The sequence below is a fragment of the Falco cherrug genome, chromosome 13, assembly GCF_023634085.1.
Source record: "Falco cherrug isolate bFalChe1 chromosome 13, bFalChe1.pri, whole genome shotgun sequence".
Lineage (NCBI taxonomy): Eukaryota > Metazoa > Chordata > Aves > Falconiformes > Falconidae > Falco > Falco cherrug.
Genome location: NC_073709.1, coordinates 28,901,019 through 28,911,735, shown reverse-complemented (window position 1 = coordinate 28,911,735; position 10,717 = coordinate 28,901,019). Strand labels below are relative to the sequence as shown.

At 43.9% G+C, this 10,717-nt stretch overlaps 2 protein-coding genes across 2 annotated transcripts in view; one reads left to right on the top strand and one right to left on the bottom strand.

The window, feature by feature from the left end:
• Positions 1-1,368: 1,368 nt before the first annotated feature.
• DEGS1 (delta 4-desaturase, sphingolipid 1) lies at positions 1,369-7,240 on the bottom strand. Its single transcript, XM_055726051.1, has 3 exons — positions 7,067-7,240; positions 5,464-6,206; positions 1,369-3,241 (listed from the first exon to the last, which is right to left on the bottom strand). Exons 1-3 carry the CDS (start codon positions 7,146-7,148, stop codon positions 3,095-3,097), a joined length of 972 nt encoding a protein of 323 aa, XP_055582026.1. The 5' UTR covers positions 7,149-7,240; the 3' UTR covers positions 1,369-3,094.
• A 133-nt stretch (positions 7,241-7,373) lies between these two features.
• TP53BP2 (tumor protein p53 binding protein 2) overlaps positions 7,374-10,717 on the top strand; it is a 78,611-nt gene continuing 75,267 nt past the window's right edge. Inside the window, exon 1 of the mRNA XM_055726043.1 lies at positions 7,374-8,034. The gene's annotated coding sequence lies outside the window, so the exon portion shown is untranslated. The remainder of the gene's footprint in view (positions 8,035-10,717) is intronic.

Below are 10,717 nucleotides of genomic sequence, written 5' to 3'. Positions count from 1 at the left end.
GACGGGGATTCAGAGCTCCTGTAGCACTTGGATGATGTGTTTAACACCACTGACCCAAAGTCAGCTGTGTTTTGACAGTTAAACTCCTGGTTGGTTTCACATAAAGGAGAGGTTTGCCAAATGGACAAATTAGTAAAATGCTTTAGTTACACAGAGAGGAGCAAACCCCAACAAGCATATAGAAATGCCAAAGTTACCTCATTCCATCTGAACAGATTTTTTAAAAGTTTATAATTGGGTTAACTGTAGGGGTTCTGAATGCTCCTTAGGTTTAATTTATTCTTCGCTGGTTATTCAAAGCTCCCTGCAACTTTCAGATAAATTCAAAAATTATACTAGCCTGTTTCTGCCAGGTATATTTTAATAGCACTAATAAAAATCACTTAATTCCTTAAAAAAACAGTAACAATATTATTTATGTGTATTTTTACCAAAATGTGGTATCTCTTGTTTCTGTGCCATGCCTTTGGACTGAACACCACATTATAAGTATGACCAGAGAAAACTAGTTACTCATTTAGAATATATCAAACACAAGTGAAGTAAGTCCAGGTGGTCCTCATTCCTGCTTTTAAGTCTGGTGTTTTTTTTTTTAAGGATGGAACTGCAATATAGGGTAACTTTCAGAGATCTGCCTCTGGCAGAATCCCTGCTACCAAAGTTAGCTGCTAAGGCATTTTGTGCATTACACAGGAATTATGTAACTAAATGATAATTACCAATACTTGTGAGAATCAGACCATTGCTTAGATCCAAACTTAAGTCTCATTGGCTCAAATTAACCTAGTCCAGCAGGTGTTTCAGAAAGATTATGGCAAGCAGGTATTTCCCTCAGAATTCCCCACTACTCTGCAGCTCTTGAAGTGAAAAATCAGTCAGAACACCTTAAAGCAACATTTGCCATTTTAAACAAGAGATGGTAACTTCAGTCCTGTTTAAAAGCAGGAATTCACACTTCCAGTACCCATTGGGAGGACAGTAAGGGCCATCAGTGATTCCACAAATAACTAAACCCAAATATAAAATCTTGACTCTGAACTCTGGTTATCTTAAGTATTCATCTAGGATAACTGAATTTCTTTAGCTTTAGCTATAAAACTTTTTCAAGATGCTTTCCTTCCTTCATCCCGCTGTGTTAAACCATCAACAAAAGGGATTTAATTCCACCTTTCACTTCTTAAATTGAGCAGTCCTAAGTGGCCTAAAAAGAAACTGTTTTTGCAACTTAAGCCTATTCAAGTCTTTCAACCAAAGCCAGTTTTCTTCCGAGTAGAAAGGGAAGGCAAGGATTCTTTGCAGTTCATCTGTACCACCACTCAACAGAACAGGTCTTCCATCTGCCTTAAAAATACCAAATTTCTCTAAAGCTTAATTCCTTCAGCATCAGGGGACCAATATTACTTTAATATTTACTTTTAAATTACATATAGAAATACTGGATATATTTTGCCATTACACCCAACCCTGAGCAATATGTTGGCTGGCTAGCAGGTTATTGGCATCATTGAAGTCGCTTTTTAAGTGGTTGGCACATTTTCATAATATTTCTATTGCTTAACCGCAAATAGAGGCCCACACTTAAACAAAACACACATTAAGAACAGGACCGCAATCAAGCAAGGTTTAAGATGCACCAACACATTCTTGTCAGGCACTCAGCTTCTTCCAAAAAAAATTAAAATGCAGGAGATGAAAGCATCTAAAAGTTAAGCAACTTACAGCAGACAGGTACAGACAACAGCTAAGACTTCCAACTTCATCAGATTCCATCTTTCAGGTAAGTGAAGAACAATCCATAGGATCACCATTTGAGGTGTAAAGGTGATTTGTAGCCATCTTTTGACAGCTTAAAGCTGTCATCAATGCATTAGAAGACAGAAAGCAAATACACTGTGCTGAGGTATACAGAGATCCTTCAGTGTTTAGCAATTCTATCCATTCTCTGTTCCCAGTTTAAAAACTTCTCAAGCAGGAAATTTTGATACCACTACCTGTGCTCTCACATTTTAATATGCAAGACAGACAAATGTTTATGTAGGGTACTGTAGGTTTAGGGAAAATAAAGTCAGGATCATTTAGCAACACCTTTCTGAGTACACAATGACTGATGTGCTTAATAGGTAGAGCTGTCAGTGGTTGCAGCTAGCCTTGCTTGCCAGAACAGTATGTGCTTCAATTGATTCAGTTTTCCCTACAAGCCAAGCTTCCAACCGAGTGCAAATATTTATAGATTGAACATTTTAAACCATGGTAACAGCAGAACCAATTAGGACAAGCCTAATGATTTTTCTTTGCAGACCAGAAATACCCCAAACTGCAACAAGATTTTTCCAATATGAAAAACCTGATCAGTTATATTAGGTTAACTAGTGGCTTACACAGTACAATCTAAAACACTGGCTGCTCAAGCTATATGCTGACACAAGCAGCTTAGGCAGTAGGCAGGGGACCCACAAAGTTGGCAATACCCTTGAATTCCCCACCTTTTTACAAGCAAGTCACACAAGCCATCTGAAAGACGCCGTTTCGTTCTGATAGAGTGCTCCTTTAAGGTACTTCCAGTAGAAAAGGTAGATCTTTAAAGCAATGCTTCAAATGACATATTACACATTTAAACAAAAGCCAACTTAACATTTCTGTGCAAATTTAGTTCTTCCACCCATAAGTTAGGAAACAGGTTCAACAAAAGATTTAAGTTAAACTGTGTTAGTTTAGAATTAACAGGCAAGCATTTTAACACTACAGTCATCTAAATAGCATGTTGTGGCCAGGGTACTACATTGAGAACTTTTAAAATACTAAGAGGCAGACAGATTTTATATATAACACCTGCCAAAGTAAATTCTGTAACAGAGTGATTCAGCATTACACATATAACGCTGATCCTTCGGCAAACAGACACATTAAACAAATGAATCTGAGAACTGCAAGGAATGTTATAGCTGGTAGGAGTCTGCTACAAAATCCTTAAGGATGCATTGCTGTGTTGCTGTAGATCTGAATTCAGGACACTGGTGAACAGCTTTAGCAAGAGACCTTATACCAGCCACTTTAAAGCAAGTAGACATTTCAAGGTTTTTTGGTTGGCAGAAGCTTAATCTTGCTTCACTTCCCCCTTTAATTGCCTTTTCATGCGTGAATATGGGCTGATTGTGTCATCCATCACGAAGTCATACAGTACTTTTATCCAAGAGTTATATTGTGGCAGGTTGTCATAGTATTCAGCTGCTATTTTCTTCACCTAAAGAGGAGATAGGAGGTTTATTTACTATTTATATTAGCACCAATCATGACAACTTTACAATCCTCAACCTGTAACTTAATGTAGAGCAGTAAAGTTTCATTTTAGATGTTAGATTCTATAGGAAAGGCTACGAGCACTACAACATTTAAGTTTTCTGAAGGAAAAAGCAACTCCAATTGTTAAGTAGACTTCACGTGAAACTCTTCTGTTGAAGCTACCCAGAACAAACTGTGCTAGCACTCAGAACTCCATTCTCTGTGCTACCCACTGCTCACAAAAGCAAGCAGTATGGTTGCTAGTGGAAGTGGGTGGCTCCATTCAGTGATGACTCATCAGCATACAAGTATCACTAAAAAGGATGTTAAGTTCTAGGATGAGATGTTTAACATGGCTATTTTTACATGTAGTTTCAAACCTCAGCGCTCGGAAGAAAAAAAAAGTATCTTATTTCTGAGGAACATCTTGTTTCTAAAGACAGATGTTAAAAGAATGAACACAAGCTGCTTCCAGAGACTTTATTCTCAGGATGTACCTGCTAGCTAGACCACTGTTTTAAACTAAGACCTAGAGTTTCAGTTAGATATCCTTACTGATACACTTAAGGCCAACCACCTAAAGCCTTAAAAACCTGAACAGCCCAAACCTGATTTTTCACTAAATTCCATAGCTTTAGACAGAAGAAAAACAGTAATCTATAGAAGCAACAAACCCAAGATATTAGCATTCCTGGTCTGGAGCTAAAGATAGTTTTGATCCATCACCACACCTGTCAATCAGTGCATCTAGCCAGTATACTTTTATTCAACAGTAATTATTCTCAGCTCACCAGTACCCCAGCTAAAATCAAGTATTCGGTACTTCAGGATCTTTGGCACATAGCATAGCAGAGTCCAGTTCAATCAAATTAACTGCACTGTTCTGAAAGAAGGCTTTGTTTTCTTATCAGAGCTGTGGGTTAAGAGTCCTGTAGCAAAGCTGGGTATTTGCCTCTGCAGTTAAATACTTGGGGGGGGGGGGGAAATTCCCTGTCTACAACTTAAGTACTGGTGCAAATGAAATGCTGGTTCACCAGCACTCATCTAGGTATCAAAAGGTGAGTTCAAGCAACTTCAGCTTTATCTGAAAGATTAAATCTATGAATAAGAGAAATCATCTTATTTTTAAAAGGTAAAAACCCCGAAGTCTCAACAAACCAATTACAGAATTTACCTGCCCTGCTAAAGTAGTGCTGGAGTAGACTTCATGTACAATTCCACGACTCACAACAGAAGTAACAATCAAGTTTAGACTCCAAAGGCACAAGTTTACAAGGTCTTAACTGTTACCAAGTGCAGTAACAAAGTACCAGACCAACACCACAGCTGCTGTCAAACTGCAAATGTAGTCTCTGATGGGAAACACTTTTCCCTGGAGATGAGTTTTAGGTGTAACCCCTGGGAAGCCTGTGTTCCCATGCTCCAATTCAGAAACGCATACAATGAGAATTAAGCTCCTGCTTAAAAGAAACCAACAAAGATTGAAGTGGGGAGAAACTAGTTTGGAAATTCACATCTGCTACTCATGCAGATGTGACAGGTCTAACTCTTAGCTTTGAAGCCTTAATTCTGTCAGCGTACAGCTGATACTTGGGGTTCAAAGGTTCTCTCTAGAGAAAACTGAGCTACTCCAAACTAGAAAGCTATTAAACATTTGTCAACAGTGCAATAAACATGAGCAGGTACCTCAAACTCTCTTCCCCACCAGGGAACATCAGTGATAGAAGAGACTGACAGATAAGCATGCATTACAATACTGTCCTTAAAATTTCAAGGACAAAGCCAACAAATCTCTGAAGCTATCTGCAACTTCTTCTTACCTACTTTTTTTTTTTGGCATACTTACAAACTGAAGAAATCAGAAGGCTGGTTGTAATTACAGAAAACTAAAGTTAGTGCAAAGCGTAAGACATGCGTTTCCTTCCCTCTCCATTCATGGAAGGGGCTTGACACTGGAAGCTGGTTCAGGATACCACTAAAATGGTAAGTGGTTACCCCCTTCATCACTCAACTTAGAAACTGTTGAGTTGGATGGGTTTTGATGTTTTTTGGTTTGGGGTTTTTTGTCTGTTTTTTTTTTTTTTAAATTCCAAACTTTCATTCTTCTATCAGTGTTGAACCTGCTTTTAAAGTTCAAGTAGGACTTATTTTAAGAAAAAGTGATAACCTTGGAAGTAAACTTACCAGTGGAAGGCTCTTGCCAGGAATATTGGGGAAGTCATGATGTTCATTGTGGTAGCCAACATTAAAAGTGAGCAAATTAAGTGGCCCGTAGTAGGAATAAGTCTCATGTCCTTTTAAAAACATATAATGTTCAGCTATGAAGTGTCCTGAAATTGGGTGCAACCCAAGTCCAAGTACTGAACCAGCAAGCATGTAAAAAGTGGATTTGATTCCCCATAAGTAATATATCACAATATCAAAGGAAAGCTGAGCCAATAAATTGATTATTTCAAGTCGTGTAATGGGTTTCGGATTGATGCAGAGAGGTCTAATGGCATAGAAAAAAGGCTGAAGAACAATCCATATGAACTTCCTAAAACGGGTGCAGAAAAACCAGCCTTCAAAGTTAGTAGGAATGTCCACATCAATTCCGTCGCCTCCCAAGTAACGATGATGATCCATGTGGTATCTCTTGAAGGATATGGAGTACGGGAGACCAAGAGGGAGGTTGGCAAATATTCCAAACCATCGATTCCACATCGCTTTGCTGTTGCCAAAGGCACTGTTGTGAGAGATCTCATGAATAGCCAGAGTCATGGAGTGGCTAATACAGCTTCCAAAAACATATGCCCAGAAGATCACCCATTTCCAGTCCAAGTCTTTAACTAGATAAAAGGCAGTCAACTGCGCAAGAACCATCAGTATAACCACCCAGATTAAGTTGTAGTCTGGCTTCATTAACGCTTTTATCTCTGGATGTTTAGCTAAATGGGAAAGAATTAAACGAAAAAGGAATCACTTAGAGGCTCTCCCTACAGCCGGCTATCCCAATTGGATTACAAAAGCAGGGACTGTGATTTCTTCCCTTCCTCCCAATGAGGGTTTGTCTGCCGAGGTAATGAAAACGCCCCGTTTTTCCACTTGTGACATTCATTGCTACAGTGAAGCCTTTCAAAAATTAAATTATTTTAGTATTTTTCTGTTGCTCAGCAACTAGCCACGTCCATGGAAAGCACCGGGGCCCCCTCCAGCCTCCTCGGGAAGGACGCGGCTCCGCACGGGCAGCCCAGCGTGACTCGCACGGGCGGCAGCAGGCGCGCTCCCATCTTGGCCGTCTCGCTAGACGACGCGGCTGCTTAACCCCGTACCGGGCGCCGCGCTGACCGCTACGCGACACGTGATCTGTTTATCGCGACACACGAGCTGTTTATCACGACAGGCAGGCGCCGGCTCGGCTACCCCGCAGCCCGGGCCGCCGCGCTGACCGGAGCCGGGCGCTCGCTTCGCTGCTCGAAATGGAAGCCCGGGCCGCCCGTCCCGCGCCTCGGGGCTGGGGCTCCGTCCCCGCAGGCGGCGAGGCCGGGCGAGCCGCCCCCCCGCCCCGCTCCTTCCCGTCCCGTCCCCTCCCCCGCCAGCGCCGCCAAGGCGGCGGCTCCCGCCCCCTCGTCCGCGCCCGGCGCCGCTCCCCTCACGCGGGCCCAGGCCGCCCCCCGCGGGCCCCGAACAGCTGGTGGCGGGGCCTCCCCCCGGCGCGGGCGGCTGGCAGCCATTTTGTGGGGTGTCCCCCCCCGCCACGCAGCCGGTGGCAAGGAGCGGCGGCACCAGCGCCGGCCCCCCTCCTCACCCAGAATCTCCTTGCGGCGATCGGCATGAGGCTGGTCCGTGTAGACCCACTCGAAGTCCTCCCTAGCGACGGTGTTGCCCATCCCGGCAGCGCGACACCGACACAGCCCGGACCGCCCGCCCGCTCAGCGCCGCGTCGCCCCCCGGCACCGCGCTTTATAGCGCTGCGGAGGCGGCTCGGCGGGCGTCCCGCCCACCGCCCGTCTTCTCCCCCCCATTGGCTGCTGCCGGCTGTCAGGGCTGACAGGCCCCGCCCCGCCTGTGCGTCTCGCCCCCCGCTCGCCTGGCCTGGCCGGGCGGGGCGCGGCGTCCGGCGGTGCCGCTGCCTGAGGGGCCGGTGGCGGCTGCCCCCGCGCTCTGGCGCCGCCGCCGGGCAGAGCCGCGGTGGTGGCGGCGGCCGGCGAGGCGGGGGCTGCCCCTCGGGCCCCGCTTCCGCCTCAGGGAAGTCGTGTTGTGTGTGTATGTATCCCCTCTCAGGGGAGAGATGCCGCGGCGGGCTCGGCGAGGGGCCGTGAGGCGCTGCCGCCTCAGGGGAGCCGCGCGGGGAGGCAGCGAGCCTCTCAGCCCGGCACTGTCGCTGCCTGCGCTGTGGGTGCCTTTAACAACGCCCCTGCATAACTATTACTTAAGGAGAAAGAGAAGATTCTCGGCTTGTAAGGCTGGCCGTGCCGGCGGGAGCCCTCCCGCGCCGAGCGTTCCCCGCCAGGCACCGCGCTGCGGGCAGGGCCGCCGCCAGGCCAGGCAGCCGGGCGGGAGAAGCCTCCGCGGCCCGCGGCCCGCCCCGCCTGCCTCCGGCCTGCAGTGGTGTTCGCACAGGTTTAGCTGCCCGTGACATCTCTGCCCCTCTCCAGTTGTGGGGACAACCTGCTCAGAAGCCACCGCAGACGGTGTCGTGCAGCTCGCTTGCTTGAGATCGGGAACAGGAACCGCATCTTACAGCAGCTCCTTAAAAAGCACTTTGTTCCAAAGGTAAGAGGTGTGTGCCTGTAGGGACTAGCTATCGTTTGTCCAAAATCTAGATTTCTATAAGCTGGCTAAAGATACTCAACTACAACTCAAAACACCTGTGCCAAGGTCTCAGTTTTCTTCACTTTCTGTGGTAAGATAGTTTACAAACTTCTCTGACAAACTCCTCCGTGAGAACTAATCTCCATTTAATCTGTCCTTGCATGTTTCTCATATAATATTGACTGTGGGCAGTTCAGTTACAAAGATTACTTTATGTAGAAGTTGAATGGCTGCTTGCTTGGAATTGTAGTTGTCCATAAATCCACTCAAATTAAAACAATCTAAATCAGTGATAAAAACAACAAGAGGAAGTTATCACAAAGTTAATTATACCTTATCTATTAATGTAATAAGAGTAACTTGAGGTTTGTGATGCATCGCTTAAAATTTATTAGTAATAACGAATAAAAAAGGCTAATACATACTGGCAGCTAACAGCCCCATGTGCGAAGGTGCAAATGTAAGGGAAATCGAGTTCCTACTAGAACATGTTTACAATCTAAAGTAATAGAGCATAGGCTCTAAAAAGCATAACAGCTGTGCGAGTATTTGTGTTTACATGCATTTTTAGTCTGTGTGTATTAGGATGTGAATTAGAAGTGAAAAAGGGAGCAAGTAGAGGAGAGATGAAAGTTTATTCACAGCTTTTGCTTCCTTAGTCACATGACATGAATTTTGTAGACTTTGTGAGGAGTGGTGCAGCGTAGGAAGTAAAACACGTTTAGATTTCAGCAAGGCATTTTGTCCTTGCAGGGGATGTTCAGTTTTACTTTTTACTCAGTGACTGCTTCACAATAAACCAGGAAGTGCATTTGAGTTACCAGTGCAGAAGCTGACTGCAAAATTGCCAGGGTCACAAGCATTTCACTCAACTGCACTCTGAACGCTTTATGTAATGTTTCTGAAAATGTTCCCTTCTTGTCGTAGTTCAAATATTAGCACTGCTATCCATCATTTTGCTAAAAACCTTCTCATCCAGAAGGATCTTGCCAAAAGAACGAATGGGCCTGCTGATAAGAAAGGTCGCAACTGCCAACAGGAGCACAGGGGGAGAGACAGAGTACCAGGAGTTCGGTACACAAAGGCAGGTCTACAGTACTGCAAAATGCATATAGGTTTGTAAATGGTCACAAGTTTCAGTTTGGTAATTAAATAGAAGATCCCAGATTTATAAACTAAACATTCCATAGCAGCCAAACAAGGCTTACACAACTAAGAAAAATATTAAATAGAAAGCTTTGGAAAATTTAATTGCCTGAGTGTCCTGGAATACAAAGCGGTTTTCCTATTTAATCACCGAGTCTTTCTGGTTTAAGCAGTCCATACAACAAATCCAGATTTATCAGGTCTTCAGCAAGCTAACAGTTTTTCTATCTGACCTTTTCCCTTCTGAAGGGAAAAGAGATCCACGACCTAGCACATCTTCAGCTGACACAAAGCTAGAAAAAAATCCTAGAGTCGCTGGCTCTTCAGCAACTTAACCTAAACCACTTGTTCGTGACAAATGTAAACCAAAGCTGGCAGCACATGCTCATCCAACCAGGAAGATGAGATCCAGTAAGGACAACTGCAGGAGTGGAGAGCACACGGGCAAGTGAGCTGGTCCAGGTACAGTGTCAAAGTAGCACAGGAATGCAGCTGGAGAGTATCAGAATAGTTCACAACTAGTAGACACATTGCTGTGAAGTAGTCCAAACCGAATTTTCTTAGGAATGAAATAACCATCTCTCACTATAATCTGCCAGTTACCTTCTTAAAATCATCAGGAATGCGAAGAAATCAGGTAGTCTTCACCTGTCTGAAGGCACATTTAACTGCATCCTGTGTCATCCTAATTTCAAGAGGCTCTTGATACTGAAAATTCCTTAGGCAATCTCAGTGCATCCCACAATTAACTGTTAGAAGATCTCAGTAAGAACAACCAAGTTTCTCTTCAGTATGGTCTTACCTTTTATGTTCAGAAGTTATATGAAGGCATCCTCATAACATTAATGAACTTCTGCTTAAATTAATGTGCTGTCCTGAGCAAGTATCAGCAATTGAAGAAGTTACTGTTTGTTTCCGTCTGCTCTTTAATCTGAGAAATTTAGTGTTAAGCATGTATCTTTCTTCATTCAGGGCTTCCACCTGTTACATCCATTAGCCCTTGTTTAGAAGGTGCTTACATACTGCATTTACATACAGCTTGTTCAATTTGGGGAGCAAGACCCAGCTGCAAACAGCTTTTCCATCAAAAAGTACTGTTGTGGTATCTGCCAATACCATTTTCAGTATGTTCACTAGATATGCAAATTTGTAAAAAATCCCCAACCCTACTATGAAACAAAAAGCAGTGTACAAAGCAAGCTGCCGGTTTTAGGGGAAAAAAAGGAAAGCTTGAAAAGAAGGAAAGCTAGCCTCAATAGCTTTAAGCTATTTTAAGAAAGTAACTGTAAAACACACTATCAGCTTCTCTGTCAACCTTGAGCTGTTCAATTTCAGCCCTTGCTACATGTACTAAAACTGAACACTGGCTGCAAATAAAATGATTCTTCATGTAAGTTCATCAAGTTACATCTTTGTCTCACTAGTTTGGCATTCTTCCTTGAACAGATCGTGCAGACACTAATCGCTACTAACCCTCTAATTTTGAGGCCGATAGACC